This window comes from Octopus sinensis, linkage group LG17 (assembly GCF_006345805.1).
Source record: "Octopus sinensis linkage group LG17, ASM634580v1, whole genome shotgun sequence".
NCBI lineage: Eukaryota > Metazoa > Mollusca > Cephalopoda > Octopoda > Octopodidae > Octopus > Octopus sinensis.
The window spans coordinates 318,168-340,095 of record NC_043013.1 but is presented as its reverse complement, the minus strand read 5'-3'; the positions used below and the strand labels follow the sequence as shown (position 1 = coordinate 340,095).

The 21,928-nt window shown below is 36.5% G+C and overlaps 1 protein-coding gene across 4 annotated transcripts in view; it reads left to right on the top strand.

Annotated features, from left to right (window-relative positions):
- Positions 1-21,928, top strand: part of LOC115220694 (casein kinase II subunit alpha) — a 106,548-nt gene that overhangs the window by 53,131 nt on the left and 31,489 nt on the right. For all 4 annotated transcript variants that reach the window (XM_029790825.2, XM_029790826.2, XM_029790827.2 and 1 more), the window contains exons 2-3: positions 5,700-5,811; positions 13,519-13,620. In XM_029790825.2, coding sequence (XP_029646685.1) covers positions 5,700-5,811; positions 13,519-13,620 — 214 coding nt within the window. The remainder of the gene's footprint in view (positions 1-5,699; positions 5,812-13,518; positions 13,621-21,928) is intronic.

Below are 21,928 nucleotides of genomic sequence, written 5' to 3'. Positions count from 1 at the left end.
TATTAATCATGCTATAATTCTCTCCTTAATTTTCATAAATCAGGCCCAACAGTTTCATATCTTTATTGTTTCAGTTTCTCCAGAGCATCTCCTTTTCCCTTGTCATTGTTGACAATGATGCTGTTACTCCAAGTCAGTGGGTAGCATACATTTAATTAAATACATGTATTTATTGCATAATTTAACATTGTGAGGACAATTTTTGAGAGAGTCTTTTTTTTCCGTCAAAGTAACTGTCAAGTTTTTTTTGGTGGGGGATTGATTGTCACCCCATGTTCTTAATTTTATCCCCCTATGGGGACTCTGCTCATCACTTATGGTTGAATAATAGTAATAAAAAAAAGACAGGTCTTGCTGATGGAATATAAAATTTATTGTGCAGCTGAAGGAGTGTCCATTGTATGTCTAAATATTACTCAATGTTGTAGTTCTTTATCTTTCAAGTACTCTGAGATGTCAGTGAATAAGTTAAAACAGCTGGAGAATTAGTCATGAGTCTTAGATGATTTAGAATAGTGGAACCAAATCTGGCTTGCAACAGTGTTTGGTTTCTAATGTTCAGTTATGAAAATTGTAATGTGGTAGTTGTGTAATAAAAAGTAGTCGCTAGGAACAATCTCTACATGCATCGAATTGTAAACAAATGATCCAATAAAAGAGCTCCATAGCAGTTGCTCAATATGTCAATTAACAACCAAATATCCTTCAGATTTTACTTGAAAATGGATGAATATACTAAAATAGTCTTGGATATATTAAACCACAAAAGATGGTCACAGCTTCAATGTTGTTTGCCAAATGGTGTTCAGTGTAAATTCATCTCGCAGAAACATCTCATATGGTAAAATAACAGATTTGGAGGTTGCACCGGATCCTTTGGTTGACTAGCTGAGCCATAGATTTGCTTGATCACTTTTGACCCTGAGTTACACAAAAAACAGCAATGTATGCAAAAGGAAAATCTGAATTTTGACATATAGTAATAATAAAATCTCAATGTAGTATATGTTGTGATGAATGCAAAAGGACATATTTGTGCAAATTGCAGTGTGGTATCGGTTTTGTTGTCAAGGTTGTGATGAGGCAGGTGCTTAGCTGTGAATATTGTCTGTGTGGTGTTACACGCTTAATTATAGGAGATTAATGAGGCTTATGTTTTTTCATGAAGATTGCTATGAGGTGTACGTTCAGTTGTAGAGGTTCCAATTTGATTGCAAATTTCCCATGTAAATCACTGGCAATGTTTATAAATCAAGAAGATCCATGATAGTAAAATCCAAGAAGTTCCAGTGGTAATCTGGGTGGAGTGGCAGTAAAATTCTACAGCCTCCTTATCCATCTGACTTTGCTCCACCTGATTAACACCTGTTCTAAAGTTTACAGAATCTTGGACTAGTTCTTAACAAAAGTAAAAACAAAATAATGAGTGCAAACTTCCCTCTCTACATTCTTTTCCACCAAACCTGAAGATGTTTTACACAAATGATATTAAAGAAGCTTATACGACATTGAAAGGTCATTGGTAATGACAGTAGTTATGCTAATGGATGAATTCTAATAAAATATGACATTAGAGACCATTTCATGTTACCCACTATTTAGACATTACTTATGAGATGACCTGATATATACAACATCAGCTGAGCTTTTCTTTCTTTTCAGGCATGATCTTTGCTGTTAGGGGTCGTGTATTATCATGAAAGAACACCACTCCTTTACGATTCCTTCAAAGCAGTGTTAAAACATTGTAAATGTTGACAGTAAATGTTTGCTGTAATTGTAATTGTTTCATTAATAGGTAGCAGCCCAAAAGTGGATCACACTAATAATTCCACAAAACATTAACCAACACTTGGATGGAGGTTTGTTTTGGGTTGTGGTTTAACCAGTTCACCTTCATTAGGCCATTGTCTGCACCACTTAACATTCTTGTAAAAGATTCACTTTTTCTTACTAGTCACTAGTCTGTTTTAAAATGGTGATATACATTCTCTTGAGTGTAGAGAAGTGCAGATGTTTACTGGTGGCAGCACAGTGGTTTTCTGTCAAATTATGGGGATCCCATTTCTCAAGTTTGAGTTGGGTTTTTGGGCTAACTCTTCAACCATAACAGTTTCGTTTCAGTTAAGTTCTAAAGTGTAACTGAAATCAACCCTTTCTGTATCTTTCAAACCTTCAACTGTTTTTTTTTTTAACAATCCATTCTGTAAGCACTTTGAATATTTTGGATTGCATCTTCTGTGTTATTGCCTTTTCTGAACTCCTAAAGTGCTGTATACCTTCAATGCTCTATGAATTCATCCATCTTTAATTTAAGATGGCTGAAGCAGTAACTGAATTGACAACAGGAATTAACTACTTGAGAACTGCATAAATTCAAGGTAATATGTACTGTTTGCCACACATTATGGGGATTGAGCCTTGCACCCAGTTAGTGGAGACAACCTTTTATCCCTTGCCACTCACAAACTATGACCCCTCATAAGATTGTGATGACTCTAAATAAGGATATCCAGCCATAAAACCATTCCAAAGACTGGAGATGTGAGTTCCATATGTTGCAGTGCAGACAGCTCTGTTAGGAGGGCAGAATCTCTAAGAAAGTGTAGAGGGATCTCTTTAGGCCTGCAGTGGAGAGCCTTTCTAAGGCTGATGGTGTGATTAAAAGAAAAGAAAGCATCAAGTACTGGTTGTAAAGTGGGTGGTCATATAGGATGGACAATGAGCATGGACTCCACTAACCACAGCATGGGTTACTCATCTTTAAAGAGTGCAGTAATTCTGAACAGGAACCGATACAGAGGATTGGGGACTTGGTCTTTCTACATGAAATAACTTGTACTATAAGGCCTGCACAAAAGCAACACATGAAATAACTTGTACTATAAGGCCTGCACAAAAGCAACGTTGGCCAGCTGCCTCTGTTACTGAGTGCTAAGTGAATCAGACTGAAGAATGACAAGATGCTGTGAGAAATGCCCTACCCATAGAACAAACAAAGTGATCAAATGCTGGTTGGTGGTTTTGATGATGGTGGTGGTGGTGGTGGTGGTAGCAAAAGGTGCATTGTCATCATTGTAGTAATAGCAGTTGTAGTAGATTGAGTAGGTCAAGGAAAAGTTAACAAAACCATTAGTTGTGCTTTGAAATGAAAGGAATTAGTGATTTAGGAAGGGTTTAGTGCAGGGGTGGGCGAACTTTTTTGATCGCGGGCCGCACAGTGCGTCTTTGGAACCTTGGCGGGCCTCATTTATAAAAATCAAGTGAAAATATTTTTAAAGGCGGTTATAGACCTATAATTGATTGAAAGGAAATTTTGTGAAATATTCCTCTCGACGGGCCGCATGAAAACCTATGGCGGGCCGCAGTTTGCCCACCCCTGGTTTAGTGTATCCATTTAGTTAGAGCAACTAAGTTGAGAGGCTACAACAACCAAACCTACCTAAGCCTTGCTTGGCATTGCAGTGGGTATAATTTACTGCTGTAATTGCACTGCAAATTGTTCACTACTACTTGACTTACCATGTAGAATTAATACTTTTAGTGTATTGTTTTATTGCATAAAAATTAGATATTAAATCTGCAGTTGATTCACACCATTATTGTATTGGAACACCTTGGGGGACTGAGGTTGTTTGGGATTAATGATTGAGAGAAACTGTGGACAGAATTTTAGCAAAGCTTGAAAAAATCTCTTATTTTATGTTAACAAGTGCTGGCTATGTTTGTGATTTGTTTCTTTCCAATATTCCAATCTCTATCAAATTATTATTTAAGTGTTTCAATTAAACCTATTTTTTAACTTAAGGTAATAAGTAGCTTCTGTTATCTAGGTGACCAAGTTAGGTGGACGCTCTCAGAGCATAGCTGCGAGTATAAGAATAGGCTGGGCAAAGCTCAGAGAGCTCCCACCTCTGCTGGCATCAAAGGGCCTGTCCCTCAGAGTGAAAGGCAGACTGTATGATGCCTGTGAACAAAAAGCTATGCTACACGGCAGTGAAACATGGGCTGTGACAGCCGAGGACATGCGTAGGTTTGAAAGAAATGAAGCTAATATGCTCTGCTGGATGTGCAAAGTCAGTGTGCATGTATGACAGATTATAAGCGTCTTGAGAGAAAAGTTAGGCATAAGAGGCATCAGATGTGGTGTGCAAGAGAGACGACTGCACTGATATGGTCATGTGATGCATATGGATGAGGAGAGCTATGTATAGAAATGCCAGTCTCTTACTATGGAGGGAACCTGTGATAGAGGTAGACCTAGGGAGATATGAGACAAGGTGGTGAAGAATGATCTTCAAACATTGGGCCTAACAGGCAATAACTAGTGACTGAGACCATTGGTATTATGCTGTGCTTGAGAAAGGTGGGGAGCTGGCAGAATCATTAGCACGCTGGACGAAGTGCTTAGTGGTATTTTGCTCATTGCTATGTTCTGAGTTCAAATTCTGCGAAGGTCAACTTTGCCATTCATCCTTTCGGGGGTGATAAATTTAGTGCCAGTGAAACACTGGGGTCAATGTAATCGACAACCCCCTCCTCACAAAATCCAGGCTTTGTGCCTATAGCAGAAAGGATTAAGCTGTGCCTAAGAAAACCCATCAAGCCAAGTGGAATCGTGGCCGTAGCAGATACTGGTGTCACAAATGGCACTTGTGCCAGTGACACATAACAGCAGTCATTGCACTCTCAGAGTGTTTGGCATTAGGAATGGCATCTAGCTGTAGAAACCCTGTCAAATCAGACTAGAGTCTTGTGCAGCCTTCCTGCTTGCCAGCCCTAGTTAAACTGTCCAACCCATGCCAGCATTGACAAGGACTTTAAATGATGATGATACTAATAACTAATTCCTCTTAGTTTGGCATTAGTGTTATTCAATGAAGAATGGGGGCAGGGATCCTATTGCAAATGTGCTGAGTATTTCCTACTCCCAGTGGCTATATCAATCGCCCAGTCTCGCTCACCCATTTAAATTGGCTGCAGGAGATGTCAGTATAAGTCTTTAGCATTTAAACTGGCCATATCCCACCAAAATATTCTGTTTTATGTTTAAACTGGCTAAGTCTGGTCTCTCACACTTACCCTACAATATTCTAAAAATAATCATGTCATTGCAATTTCAAAGCTACACAATAAAAATACTTGACTAATTCAGATTGATGTGAATAAATAAACATTACACTTGACAGAGTAATCTGAATGCTAAAGGTTTAAGTCGAAATTTTTATAGGTCAATACCAATATGAAACAAAAGGAGGGGTGTAAGAGGCAGTGTGTTGGTTTTTTTTCTTTATTGGAGTGGTATAGAAGAAAGCAGGAGCCGATCTAGCATTGGTGAAGGAAAACAGTTACGGTATTAGTAAATGTAGTGTGTTGTAGGAGAGGTTTGTCAATCATACAAATGTATGTGCAGTGCTCCAGTATGTGGCGGAGTGACGTAGCTGTATTTATGCTTTGTACAGGATTTGTTGAAAACCAATGTAGTTTCTAGCCCGAAAGTGGAAATGGTTTTTGCTATTTTATAGTTTTGAACCTGAAATATGATGTTGATACTTTTTCAAGTTCTTATTTTGAATTGCTTATCTCGAAAGTGTTATTTAAAATACTTGTTACCAAATTAATTTTTAAAATTATTATTGGTATCTCTAATCTTGTGAAAATTTTATTTTGTTTATTTTTATTTCTATTTTTATTAACAGACAACAAGATGATTACCAAACTGTACGGAAATTAGGAAGAGGAAAATACAGTGAAGTCTTTGAAGCAATTAACATTACAAACAATGAAAAATGTGTTATAAAAGTATTAAAAGTAAGTTTTTATAATTTTTGAAAACTCTAAAATTTTAAATACAAATTTTGTCCTAAAAGAAACTAGTTTTTTAAAATTTATAATTTAATCATGTTTGTTTTCTTAAAAAAAAATTATTTTCCTTCAATACTCCCAGCGATTCTTCCAGTTTCAGAATACAGTTCTCATAACAATTTTTTCTTTTTCAGCCATTTAAAATTGGTAAACCTTTCAGGGTAGAATTCATGGGAGTAGGTTGGATAAACAAAAATGTAGATGCCAATCATGGAGAGTTGAATGCTTTGTGGATGAGAGTAGTTGAACATTTGGACAAAAGATCACAGATCAAGGGTATTGTGGTAGTGCAGCACCCAAATTTTGTCCATGCCTCAGGTCTCTTTCTTTGAAGTGCTTTTCTCAAATGATTCAATACCTCCAAATAATACTCTATATTCAATCATTTATATGGAATATACTCAACTTTTCAATCAAAAGGCAGTCACTATAACTTTCACATTTGAGTGATTGACATTTTTTTGGCCACACCAATGATGATCGCACACACTGTGATGGCTACTTTTCATTTCAACACCAGGGTCACATTCTCTCATTTCGTTGCCTGTTTTGATGCTTTCCATAAAGTTTTCCTCAGCTCCTGGCTGACTGCGATTCAGCTTTTGTGTTCAACTGTTTGCAGACATTCTATAAATTTTGTGATAATGTTATGCTTCTTCAATTTTTCTTTTCAAATTATATGGAACAAACTTCTATCGATGCTGCTTCTGATTTGATGATGATTCTTGTGGATCACAGTCTGCCCTTTGACAATGTGATTTTCATTCATTGTTGTGGAAGGTTGTCTAGACATGGGAGCATCTTTAATGAATGTTCCTCCCAATTTGGAATGCTGGAACCACACTTGATGTTGGGGGTACAGCTTAAACATTTCTCCTTACAGACCTCTTGCATCATCAGAAAAGTCTCTGTAGAGGATTACTAAATGTACATTTATTCACTGAAGCACCCACACATCAATGACTATCTGATGTGACATAGTGTAATTATTGACTGGAAGTCAAGATCACATATACACATCACTGTTGTTGCAAGCATACTGTGCTGACTGTGTGGTGCCCTCACTTAAAAGAAAAAGTTAAAAGTTTTTATTTGTTTTGCAGAAACAATTTTTCAATCCCAATTTCATTTAATATCTTGTTTTCCACATTTCTCTTTGTATCAGTCAAGTTTGTTGAAATATGACACATTCTGGGGGTGTGTGAGTTAAGGAATCTTCAGATAGAACGGATTACTGACAAATCTGTTGCTGCAAATAGATTAAATGTGCACGAGTATCTGCTTAAATTGAAATGGTGATAAAAATGTTAAAGTTTTGTGATAAATGGAGTTAGGGAGTGTTAAGCTTAGCTTGATAGGTAAAAGTATTCATTTTTTAAAACAGTTTGAGCGTATGGTTCTGGGAAAATGGTTTACTGTTTGAATTTACATCTGGGATTAGTTTAAACCCCAAATCATTGCAAACATTACAGCAATAATTTCACAATTTTCTTGTGTATCCCATGTTTTCTCTCCCACTCCAAAATAATATAAACATTGCATCTTAAATTATTAAACTTTTAATCCAAATGGAAGGTGAAGCTAACCCCACCCCATACACATTGAGACTATTGTAATGTGAGAGATTCCTTAAAAATCAGAGACCAACCCAAATGTTATTTGGTTTTGAATCTTTCACTTCTATTAAAGTTGTTGTTTGATCTCCTACACAATTCAGATTTCATCTTCATGAATATGAAAGTTCATTGCGTTATATTATTATTTATATTTTTATACCTGTTGCTGTTACTGGACAAGCAAGTTTCAAAACCTACAAAATAATTTCCACTTTTTTCTATTAAGATGTTGCTTTAACTCCTCTTTTCTTAGATCAAAAAGTATTCACAATCAATGTCTTCAGTTGGTCTTTTTCTACCTTTCTCATAATTCTCCTCACTGCCTATTCCAGTATTTTGTTGGGACTGCTATTTTAATTACATGACAACCAGACTCTTTGAATCTTGTGACTCCTAAGAATGCAAGTAAAAAAATTGCACACACGTGAAGTGTACCAGTAATTATTCAGTTTCCTAAAATACTGTTTTCCTGAATGTGTGTTGTGTTGCCTTATGTAGTATTGTTTTCTATATATGTGCTATACATTGATTTTAGCTTTGGAAAACGGATGTTAAATGATGATGATGATGATTCTTTTATTTGAACTTGAGTTTTTATGTAAATTCTTTGCTCTGTGTACTTTAGTATTGAATTAACTATAATTTCTTAAATGAATATGCAAGAAATTAAACATTCACACGCACACACTTTTCACATCTGTTTTTACATGTTAGCATGAGTTAGGTGTGGAGGTCATAAAAGTGTGTCCTTTATGCCCGAGCCCCCCTCCCCAACTCAGCTTCCTGGCATCCTCTTCCCTCCACCCATACCCACCACTGCTGTATTTCCCTCTATTTTCCCTCATGTACCTACCTGCACGCAATATGTCCCTGTTGAATTTTTTCCACCCATTCTACCTGTGCTTACTCATTATATCCCCCTGCATCTGCCACACCCTTCACAATCTTGTGGACTCACCCTCTCCTATTCTGGTCCACTTCATTATATATACACCTCTTTCTAACTTGAGTGTATGATCTCTCTTACTTTCCTATCATATCTTCACCATCTTCTCTCTCCACCCAGCTGAGGTAGCCATGTTTCCCCTCTAATACAAAACTCCTCTATCCTTCAGCATCCTCCAGATTTTTACTGCCTTGCCAACCATTACCTGTTTCTCAAATAAGACATTTTCATTCTACTTTTCCTTGTAGATTGAAAGCAGTGAATCTACTAAAGCTACAGGATTTTTGCTTATCACTTTTTGCTCAGGCAGTGTTAATGAGGACAGCCAAGCATGAATATGCATGTGTGTCCCCTCATACATGCGCAATGGGCTTCTCAGTTCCTGCTGATAAATTCCATTCATACTCCTTGGTCTGACCAAGGATTTAATAGAAGGCACTTATCAAGGTGCCACTCAGTGGGTTTGAATTTGGAACCATGTAGTTGTGCAGCTATGTTTTGCAAATAACTTGCACATGTAAATGCAAGTGCTACCAGTCAAAGCTCTGCATACCGGATGCCAGCAAATTTTTGGGGTCATCAGGATAGAACACACACTGTTTTGTGGCTTACCTCTCAATGGGATCATTGCAACTCCTGCCCCTGAAATGAGGCCCTGCTTGCTAAATCAACTGGTTATCAGATATAGCTCAATATTATTCTAGCCATTGCTCATTGTCTCCTTTTTAACCACATCCAGTGGCTTGCCTTTTCTGCTGTAGTTTGGATGTCAATTATGGTGGTATTTGCTTTACAATGAGTTTAGGCCTAACAATAACAACAGTTGTCTCACACTGTGTCCAACAAATCTTCTACATCCGACTACGATTGGAAAATTTTCTCCTTTCCAGCCTTTGCCTTCTCATTCCTAGAGCAGGCTTACATAACAGTCACTCTTTGTAGCTTGGGTGGCATCTATGCTATCTTCACGAGGAACCGTTAACTGGACTAGATTTACCACTTTCTGTTTTTCACACCATATTATGATATCCGGTTTCTTCGTAACTGGGATGGGAAAGAATTCTTGGCACCCTGATAAATCTGCAGCCACCTCCCAATAGCTGTTCCACTTTTCATTGCTCACAGGAAGTTTCTTCAAATGGATCTGCTGTCCTGAGTGCATGAAGATAATGAAAGCTCTGGCTGGTTCTTTCCTGTGATCGCATAGCTCTGTATGTGCATAAATTGAACCTCTTTGTTTAAAGACTATCATTTTGGTTGATTATCTGTTATGTATAAATTACATCATCAGTGAACTTAAGTGTATTAAAGTAGTTATAGATGTTAATCTTCATGGAAAAGTGAGTATTATTGACTATGTATTGAACAGCTACCAATATTATTTACAATAATTTTTGAGGCTCTTGGATCACACTTAATCCTGCAGCTTCAGAGTAAATTAAAATCAGGATCTGTTGCAATTTCATTTTGATATTTTTGATTTCACTGTCAAAATGAATTAAATTATATTTTCAAGCTTGACATATTTAGTAAATTGTTTTATAAAAAAGTGAACCAGATTAACCCTTTCGACACCAACCTTCCTCAGACTGTCCCAGGTTGTATGAGACAAACATCCTTTTTAAAAATAAATCTAAATTAAAACCACCCATCAAAACTTTGATGTTGATTTAGGCCTCAAACAGCAGCTTTATAATGAATTATTCTTCATTATTTTCACCAGAAATATGACAACAAAAAAGTTTATATGTGATTAATTTTGATATAGAAAGTAAAAAAATGGTTTGAGATAGGAGACAAAATTTCCTTTGTTTTTAAATCAGTTGCATTTGTGCTTATTTAAAATTTGCTTGAGTTTGTGTATATCCCTAATAAAATTGGGTTTTTTTTTGGTGAAATATTGTATATAATTTTCTACGTTATCAGTATTTTGAATTGGTGATATCTTCAATTGTCTTGTTTTTGTTTTGCATTCCACCTTCTTCCCGTTGAATGCTATTAAGTGGAAATTATTTTGAAATTCTTTTCCAAAATATATATGAATTGCTAATCTGATTCAGACCAATGTTGATCATTTGGATGATTTCATTGGCCACTTTCCACACAAAAAAAAAGAAAGAAAAATGCCATTGCCTATGAATCTATTGGTAATATCCTTCAAATCTTGTATATGGCTTGTCTTTGGGGAGTTTGCTTTCTATTAGTCTACAGCATTGAGTTGGTTCATTAAAAATTACTATAAAATCAATGGTACTTCTGGCTGTATTTTAGCTTTTTAAAAGGTCTCAATGAACTAATGTTACTGAATGAATGTGTTACTCTTTGTTGCTGAAATTGAGATTTTATGGTTGGATTCTTCCTGATTCTCTTTCACTGTTCTCCCAAGCCTTCAACACCACTTGAGTTTCTTATTATTGACCCAGCTTGCCCAAACCCAGCTAATGTCCAGTTGGAGGCCTTGTCCAAAATGTTAGGAGCCTATTCTTATAATGTGACCAAATTCTTTTTCTGTATTGAAGCAGTCTTTTGCTTTTTCTTCCTGACTGCCCTTCTGTTTCAAGCCATTGGACGTGTTTACTCAGGCACCATTAGTATTATAGCTGCACCTATAAGCACTATCTGGGCATTTCTTCTCAGCAGCTAATATCCACTAGCTTTTTTCTCCTAGCCACTGCACTAGCTCCTTTTCTTTCTTCAAATAAGTTGAAGCAAAGCCCACAGGGCCACTTAAAGGAAAGGTAGAATGGTTCCAGGTTCAGTCCCATTGCATGGCACCTTGGGTGAGTGTCTTCTGCTATAGCCTTTGGCTGACCAAAGCCTAGACTGCGTTTGGTAGATGGAAACTGAAAGAACCCCGTCTTTTATATGTTTGTGTGTCTGTGTTTTACACCCGCCCCTCACCATTGCTTGACACCGATGTTGGTGAATTTATATCCCAGTAACTTAATGATCTGGCAAAAAAGACTGGTAAGATAAGTACTTGACTTACAAAGAATGTCTTGGGGACGATTTGTTTGACTAAAGGCAGTGCTCCAGCATGACTGAAACAAGTAAAAGAATATATTTAAAAAAAGACAACCAACCAACCTATCCTTAAACAATTCCCAAAATTCTGACATTTACTTTGTTGGTTAATGCTTGGATGACAATAGTTTAATGTCATGAATTTCCAAGACCTAATGACTTTTGTTTGGGTGAATTATGTGCATCTCTTGTGAACCCTGACAACAAATACTCCTGCTGTTTGATCAGTAGAAATGCTTACTTGCCAAATTAAAGTGGTTGAATATTCCACAGATAATTGGAGTCTTAGCATTATCATCAGATCAAATCAGCATGACACTGATAATATTAGACTTCTGAATTTACAGGTTCAGTCTATCTGGTAGGCTTCAACACAGTTTCTACTTGCTCAGTTTCTCTCACAAGGATTGGGTTGGACCAAAACATGTGGCATGTAGCAGACATGTAGCAAGTTATATGCAGTAAGTTTGAACTTGGGACTTTGGGGTTATGAAGTGAACTTTGTAACCCATTTGGTCATGCCTGTTTGGGCTGTATCGGAGTGGCAAAGTATTACAACCTAAAACCTTGGTTTGAACCAATTACTAAAGTTGCTAACAGTCTGCTGGCATCCTAACTATTCAGCTACTGTCACATTGTACATTTCTGTTGACAGTTTGATTCGTTTACACTATAAACATAAAGACACCTTTTGTGGAGATAGTAATTTATGTAAGTGACCTAATATATATATTGCAGTGTAAGTAGCTGTAACAGCTGGAGTTTGTTTCCATTAATGTAAAGCCCCTCCCTCACCCTCAAGAAAAAAGAAGAAAAAGAAGAAAAATGATAGTGAGATATTCCCATTGACGAGAGAGTGATTGTGATTTGTTGATGTGTAACAAGAAACTGCTAGTATGTTGTGATGAGTTTGGAGTGGACGGTGAGCTGATTACTAAATGGCAGCAGATGTTGGTAATGATATGAAATGAAGTGGAAGAATTGGTTGGACACAGCTTTACAGAACAGTTGAAGGAATGTGATACAACGGAACAGAAGCATGAAAGGAAGAAAACTACTATAAAACAAAATCAATTTGTATTGGAAGTTACACTTGCAGACATATATGGTGCCAAGGGGTTCCAGAGTGTTTTGTAGGATGTTTGCTGCTTCCATTGATCTCTTCCCTCAATTTTTTGGGTTTTTTTCCCCTTTTAAAGAAAGGAACTATGACAGGGGTTTAGACCTGCAGTTTTCAACTGTAGCTCCTGGGGCCTCAAGTATCCTTCCAGTGGCCCTTGACACTCTTCCCTCTATAGCTATAACTTTTTCAATTGACCTTTTTTTTCTTTTTGTGCAGATTCCCCTGGATTTGGCCCAGATATTAAAAAGATTGAGAGCCACTGGTTTAGATCTTATATTGTGGGGGTGTTTGTAGCATTTACAAATATTTTACAGCCATAAACTTAATAGGGTCAAATACCTGGATAAAATTTTTGGTTATCTGTGAAAAAGAATGAACATTCCTTCTTCCTGTCTGTTACTTATTTATCTTTAATAAATATTTGTCTTAGTAACATACGTACTCTCTCTCTAATATATTTGAATTCATAGAAAAGTATTGCTATTAAGATGTCATTCTTACATAATTTACTAGTAAGCTTTTAACCCTCCACAAAATATGCCCCCTTTTTTTCCTTGGAATTATGCATGCAATTTCATATCAGTTTTGTCAGAGCTGAAAATGAGTCCATATATTTTCCAATTTTTACTGTTAATTATCCCAAACAATGCGTTGATCTTGACTGAAAATTTTGCCATAGTTTTATGTTGCAGCTGTTTGTAAATGTTTGTTGAAATGTTAAGGTAGTCATTAAATTATTTTTGTTAATATCTAAAGCATCAAAGATGAGACCAAAGGGAATGTATGAAAGCTTAACTGCTGTGTATTTCAGTGGGTTAGTGTGATTTTATCTGTGAACAAGAGAACAGCATGAATAGTTTGTTGGATGGTTACATAACAATTTCTTCCTTCCTTCCATATTACAAATTGTCTGGATAAATATTTTGATTTTCATCTTTTTTCAGCCAGTAAAAAAGAAGAAAATAAAGAGAGAAATTAAAATTTTAGAAAATTTACAAGGAGGAACCAATATTATAACCCTTCTAACTATTGTTAAAGATCCAGTGGTAAGTGTTTTTAATTTTTGCTGAAGTATAATCTCAGGTTAGCTCTGATTGAATGACCTATGGTCAAACATTGTCCAGTGTGTTCTTTTTGTAGTTAAGGCTGTCATGTGTGACTTGAGGTAGATTTGATTTGAGTCCAGAAAGAGTCCAGAAGCTGGCTACCCGCATGGTTCATGGTCTCAAGAATTTGTCTTATGAAGAAAGGCTGAAGTCGCTCGACCTTTATTCTCTAGAAAAACGCCGCCGCCGTGGTGATCTCATTCTCGCTCACAACATCATAAGCAGAAAGTGTAACCTCTCGAAAGAGCTGTTCTTCACTCCTGCTCCAGAGCGTCGGCTGTGGGGTCATTCCGAAAAGCTCTATCTGCGACGATTTCATCTCAATCAAAGGAGAGGGGCTTTCTCCGTCAGGGTTGCGGATCCGTGGAACAAGCTGCCAGACGAGATGGTGAAGATGCTGACGACCGCTCGGTCCAAAGTCACCCTTGACCACAAGTGGCCTGAACTCTTTACATGAACACCACCCTGTACATAACTCCATGTCCCCCTACATGGCCTTGCTTTTTGAGCCAAAAAAATTAACTAACTAACTAAACCCTAACAGCTTGAACTTCAGTATAGAATCACTTCTTGGCTTGCATTAAATATTTTATTGTTTAGGTGTTATGTTGTGATATGATGGTAATTCCTATCTAAGAGCAGCTTATTTGGATATACTGCACAATTCTCAAAATGTATTCCCTTCATAATAGGCAAGCAGTTGAAGAGTTGAATGTGTGAATTGGTTCAAAGTGTTATTTAAAAACTTGGACATGAATAGTTTGAAAAACGATTCAGTATTTAGTGAGTTCTGAGGCAGCACAACCTTGTTGGTGATTCATATTTCACTCTAATAGGCAAAATGGGATGCAAATAGAGAAAACACTGAGAGATGTGACTCAAATTGCCTTAAATTGTCCATGAAAATTGATGCTGCAGTATTTAAGATATTTGCAGTTATACATATCACATGATATTGGTTTTAGAAGATATATTTTCAATAGGTAAGCTAAACGATCAAGTACTAATCAATGAAGATTTTTACAATCCTGTTGTCCCTGATTCAGTGTGCAGCACCTTGATCAAGCATCTTTTTCCATAGTCTTGGGGTATTTTAAATTTTGTGTGGAATTTAGTACATAGAAGAGACTGTGCAGAAGCCTGAAGGTGAGTAATCATGTGGTTTTGGATTTTATCGCATTGTGGCACCTTGTGCAACAGTCACCCACTCAAACCTCATACTGATTAAAGTTTTGTGAGTGGAATTGGTTGACAGAAACTGTATGGAAGCCTGCTGTGTATGTGTGGGTGGAGGGTTAACAAGCTCACTTCCCAACTGTATGGGTTTGGCTTGGGCTCCACTGCATGGCATTTTGAATCTTCTATTATAGCCCCAGGCTGACCAAAGCTTTGTAGATTTAGTAGACAAAAACTGAAAGAAACCCATTGTGTGTGTGTGTGTGTGTGTGTGTGTGTGTGTGTATATTGTTCTTGCATTACCTGGTTTGTCAACAAGAGCTTCCTGATGTATGCAGTCTGTCATAAAAGCAGGTCTGGGAGTTTGGTTCATTGTATTTCTAATGGCAAGCTGGCAGAAACGTTAGCACGCCGGGTGAAATGCGCAGCCGTATTTCGTCTGCCGTTACATTCTGAGTTCAAATTCTGCCGAGGTTGATTTTGCCTTTCATCCTTGATAAATTAAGTACCAGTTACGCACTGGGGTTGATGTAATCGACTTAATCCGTTTGTCTGTCCTTGTTTGTCCCCTCTGTGTTTAGCCCCTTGTGGGTAGTAAAGAAATATGTATTTCTAATGGCAAGATTTGCAAGGTAGTGTCTGTACAACTTGGATACAGTAAATATCACAAAGTGTTGTTTGAACACTCCAGTTGGTTTTCACACCAATGTGTTCATCATTTGGTTTCCTCACCCTTTCCATGTTGTATTTCACTCACAGAGCATTAGTCAGCCCAAAGCTATATTAGAACGCCCTTGTCTGTGTCCTGCAGTGAAATTGAACTTACAAAATGTTGAGAACTGTTAATTAAAAAGATAAAATGTAGGTGTGCTGTGCCCCAAATAACTTTGTGACACTCTATAACTCGATGATATTAGTACCAAACATAAAACAAGAAGTCCTGGATGAATATGATTGACTGTAATCAATGGAAGAAGAGTTTTCTGAATGCCTGTCATTATATATCCATGGCTAATAAATGCATGCCCGGGCATGGCTGTTTTGTTCTCAACCTCATGGTTTTAGGTTTGAGCCTACACGCATGACACCATGTGAAGGAATTTGGTAGATGGAAACTGAAAGAAGCCACGTGCATGTATATGAATGTTTACAACCTGTGCTGAGCTATGGCTACATCTGGTCTGCAAAAGTTGATGTCACTGCTTGGGGCTGGGATTTTCTGCTGCGGATGGTGATGTTTATTGCTTGTCAACAAATCACCTACTAACTCTGTGATTTTGAATTCCTCTGGAGTAAAGAAACAAAACCAAGAACACATCACACCTTATTTGGAAAAAACTGGCATGTGTTGGCAACTGGAAGAGCATCCATCTGTAAAAATCCTACCCCAAATTTCTCTCAGACTCATTCATCTATACCAACATGGAAAATGGACATTAAATATGTGAATTGTATTTAGGCATATAAAAATTCATAGTTTACTTTCGTTTACATTTTGCATAGTGATTTTCTCCATCGTTAGTATATTAAACGTGTCATTGAGAAACAAACTTTACCACACAGATGCAGCTTAATCTAATCTCTTAAACTTTGATGTTACAAATGCTTTAAATCTTACAGGTTAATGTGTCCTAAATATAAAATAGTAACCAAAGCAACATGTTGATTTAGAAGTAAAATGTTAATTAAAAGGATTCTGCATTTGTGAAATTACCTAGAGAAAATTATGAAGCGAGGTTTTTAGCTTCCAGTACAGTTAGACACAGGTGTAGGCTTGTGGTAAGAAGTTTGCAGCTTGCTTCCCAACCACTGCGTAGCACCTTGAGCAGGTTGTATTCTACTATAGCCCTGGGCTGACCAAAGCCTTGTGAGTGGATTGTCAGATGGAAACCGAAAGAAGCCTGTTGTGTGCCACCCCCACCACTTTTTGACAACAAGCTGTAGAAACCCTGCCAGATCAAGATTGGGGCCTAGTGCAGTCATCTGGTTTGCCAGTCCTCAGTCGAATCGTCCAACCCATGCTAGCATGGAGAGCGGATGTTAAACGATGATGATGATGGTGGTGTTGGTGTCTTTATGGTCCCTGTAATTTAGAATAAGTACCAGGCTTTAAAAAAGAAAAAAAAAGGGGCACTGGGATTGATTTGTTTTCCCTCTAAAACCCTTCAAGGTGGTGCCCCCAACATGGCTGTAACCAAACGACTGAATAAAATAGAGATGAAAGGCAAAGATTTTGTGAAGCCATTTCAGTGAGAATTCAGTGAACTATTTATTAGTTGTCGATTATCCTCAAGTTAACTCTTTTCAGAGCAGATTTAGGTCCAGTTATGTAACTATCCTCTCCTTCTTTCAGACATGATATATCTAAGACTGTATTATTCAATGTTGTCTTTTTGAAAATGCTAGTTTGATTTTGGATAAATTCTGATCTTTCTATGAAATAGAAGTTCTCAAGAAGTTGCTCTGTAGTCTTTCCTTCTGGAAACTGTTGCTATATAATCTATTAGACAAGAGATGATCTATTAGGTTAGGGTGTCATAAGACAAAGTATATCAATTGTTGGTGATAAGGAATTTTCAACCTTTACAGTCTGCTCTATTAAAGTTGGAATTGCAATAAGTAAAATGAAAAAATTCACCATAATTATGTAGCCGATCAGCTTTTGCACTATCTTTGAAAATCTCATGGGATGCTACAAATTTTCTGCTTCTGCTGCTCCTTTACTATAAACATTGATGCATTTCTAGCTTGGAAAGCATCATTTAGTATTTAAAAAAAAATTTTTTTTAAGTACTCTTGTGGTTTGCCTTTTAATTTTCTCTTCAAATGGTTTAGCATCCCTCATGGCTGTATTGTAGTCATATGCATTGGCTTTGTAATGCTCTCTGGTAATGGAATAAAACCATGGCCAGCTATTCAATGGAATATTACCAGCATCTTCTTTATCACAGATAATCTGTGATTAACCCCCCCCCCCCCAACTAATCTACTTAATTAATGATGTAGTAATGAAAACTATCTTATACTTTAGACTTGTGGTTACTGAGAATGAATAAAGTTAAATTTAGAACTTTTATATCCTACAAATGAAATTATATAATCCCTAACATTTTAATGCCCATTTTTCTGTGCCCTCATGGGCTGCATGGAATTTGTAGAAGTAGGTTTTCTACAACTGGATGCCATCCTGTTACCAACCCTCACCGTTTCCATATAAGGTATTATTTCCCCATAGTCAGTGTTTCCACAGAAGATTGGAAATGGACACTGCTCATATGAAAGTGATATTCATTTGTATCTCTCTCTTTCTCTCTCTCTCTCTCTGTCTTTCAGTTTCTATTTGCCAAATCGACTTGTATTATAACTTGGAGCTATAATAGAAGACACTTAGCCCAAGGTGCTATGTGATGGGACTGAACTTGAAACCATGTGGTTAGGAAGTAAACCTCTCCCTCACACAAACACACGCACATTTGTTCAATGTCAGTTTTTCCATGCTTGCATGAGTTGGGCGGGTCTTTTTGAAGCTTTTTGAAACGAGAATTTATTTCATTGGTCTTCAATTGTGCAGTGTGACCAGTTGTAATAACAACAAGGAATCTAAGCATTATATAACTGTGAAACAGTTCTATGATGAGGGCAAGCAAAGCTGCTTTCATGATATCAGCTGGCTTGGGGCTACAAAAGACACTTGGCCCGGTGTTGCATAGTGGAACTGAACCCAGAACCATGTGGTTACAAAGCAACCTTCTTAACCACACAACATTGCATATGTGGTCAAGAAGTTCTAGCAACCATCGAGATATTAATATAAATATATTTATTAAAAAACTCTTACAAAGGTAATTTTTTTATTAGTCATTTTAAGAAATAAATAAATGCACTTTTACATATTGAACCATAAATTATGATTTTGTCATGGTTTATTAAAAGTAATGAAACGCATACTAGTTAAGGCCTAATAACACATTTCATAACATTTAATAATATTCCTTTTTTTTTCTCAATGCAAGCTATGCTTTTAATGTCTTAATCCCATTTTAGCTCTTTTGTTAACATATTTCTCTTGAAATACACTTTTTCTTTCCAATAAATTTAAAATATAATGAATATAGAAGATAACTTTGTCATTAATTAAGCTGATGTTTGGAATGTAAATTGAAATGAAACATTTTAGGAAGTTTTCATTTAGTTCCTTTTAAAACAGGAAGTCTGTACCTTAAAAACCAAGAGTGATGTGCAGTGTTTTTGATGGCAGATGTTTGGATATAGCCTATTATATTGACTGCTGTAATTGGAATTTGTCTTGTTTTTAACTGACAACAGGCCATCTCATGACGTGACAACAAATGCAATGGACTTTATTCCATAGTTATACACACTCTGTAAATGATTCTTCCCAATTCTCTTATCTTTTACTTGTTTCTATTGGGTTGGTGCATAATTATTGCAGCTTTTTTTCAACAAATTTTATTCAACAAAGACAATAACAATATTTAACAAAAACACTTTAAACTAGAAAAGTGCTTGGAGAGCACAGACCTCTGCCAAGCAGCTCATTTCCACCCATATACATGCATGCTGAAAATTGCCCAATTTCCCAAACCAACGCTGGCAAAAACATAACCTCTTTGGCAGGGGTAAAAAAAAATAACACAGCCATATGATAAAAAAAAAATCTCTTTAAAAACAGGAATCCAAGCTTCGGACGAATTTTAAAGATGGGCAATGTTGATGGAATATTTTCCACATCATACAGATGATACGGAGCTCACAGCGGCGGTGGAGAGAGCAAAGCTGAACCTTTTGAGTTGATCCCAGTAGTCAAGGCGTGTCATGACATCCTCCACAGACCTCCGCCAAGCAGCTCATTTTAAGATAGATATGCGAGTAAGCTTACTAATAAAGAAACGAAAATAAACTTTGGAAACAGCAATGCCACCATAGGTTACGTGGAAACGATGAATGTGTGTTCAAGGGAGATAATCAAAGAACAATAACATTGTAATACTTCATGTAAAGTAAATATAACAAATAAAAAATCCTTCAAGAATCCATAAAAATTCCCCAGATCACTACCAAAATTTCACCATCTGTTCCTTGTGTCATTACCAACATTTTGAGTTATTTTGCACACAGACGGACAAACCAACGCTGATGAAAACATAGCCTCCTTCCTTGGCAGAGGTAATGATGGTCTGCCAAGGAAATGGGAAGCAGTAATTGAAGTAGATGGTGAATATGCTCCGGAATAATCATTTAAAAATGTTTTTGTTACATGTTATTGCTTTTGTTGAAAAAAAGCTACAATAATTATGCACCAACCCAATATCATTAGATTTTAGTCAAACGAATTGACCCCGTTTTTTTTTAAACTGGGTTTTTATTCTTTTGGTCTCTTGCCAAACCTCTAAGCTATACAGATGTAAACAAACCAATAAGAGTTATCAAGTGGGGTGGACACACACAATGGGCTTCTACACAGTTTCTGCCTACTAAATTTACTTACAAGGCATTCATCAACTCAGCAATAGAAGACGCTTGCCCAAGGTGTTGTGTGCTGGGGCTGAACCTGAAACCATATGGTTGCTGAGTGAGCTTCTTAACCACATGTCCATGCATGTATCTGCATATACTTTTGGATTTTGTGTCTGAATTTTACCTAATATGAACTGAATTTGTAGCTTCTATTTATCTCACCTTACGGAAAAATGAAATGAGATGAAGACATTAAAAAATATAATCTTAACTGGAATAAAAATACAGCAGAATGAACAGGTTAGCAACTTTGACATGTTTAGTTGCAATTTTGCTCTTTGGTTGTTGCTAATATATCTTTGCCTAAGAAAACTATTAAATGCTCTTTCCTTTGTTTGTATTATAATTTTTTGTGAATATTAAATATTCATGCAGTTGAAAATTAGCATGAAATACAAGGTTTGTGATGACCTTGCTATGCCTGGTATTTAAATGTGTGTGTGTGTGTGTGTGTTGTTCCCTAAGTGACATATTTATTTATTGAAGCAGTCCCTAAAATGTTGTATGGATCCTGGTTGGGGACTGTTGTCTATACATAAGATGCTCAGTAGTTCAGTTTTTGCATTTCTAATTACTGCTAGGTTAGAAGGTATTTGTCATTTTTTATTACGTTTACTCTAAAGAAATATTTTGTATCTTTATTTATAGATTACACTTAAGTATTTGATTAACTGCGATGTAAACTAGTTTTGCTTGATTTAAATTAACCTCTTTTGTTGCTATATTTCCTACTTGAATACCTTAGTGTGTATATCAGAATTTAAGGTTGTGTGTTGGGGACATGATTTAACAAAAAGGTTTATTATAAACAGTTGCATTTAAAAATTACTCCAGTTACTTCTAGAAGATAGGTTTAAAAAAAAAATGTAAAATTATTTTGTCCAACCCAAGCCAACATTGGAACATGGATGTTAAATGATGATGATTATAAAATAAGTTATTACGTAATATTCAACTGGATCCAATTTTAGAATTGTAAAGAAGAATTGTGTCTCGTGGATTTTCAATTGATCATCATCATCCATTTTCCATGCTGGCATGAACTGGACAGTTTGACAGGAGCTGGCCATCAAGAGCATATAGAACAGGCACGCATGAATGGTAAAATAGCTCAAAATAATGCTACAAGGTGCAATAAATTCACACAAGGAAGGACAGTTGGTATAAATGTTAGAACATTTGACAAAGGCACTACAGTTCTATATTTAAGAGATGAGGAATTATGTACATTATTTAAATTTGACGGATATTTGTTCTTATCTTGTTTGTTGGTAAATAAGATGAAAACATTAAAAAGTACATCTTAAAAGCAGCAGCACATATACTAGGACACAACAACCTCCTAAGCAGACCGAGTGCAGATATGAATAACATATGGGAACCAGTATTAAGGAAGGATAGGAGAATATTAGATTTATAAACCCTAAAATTTACTCCATAATTGCTCATGGGCAACATGGCGTTGTGTTTAAGAGTGCAAGCTACTATCCCCAAGATTCCAAGTTCGATTCCAGGCAGTGACCTGAATATAATA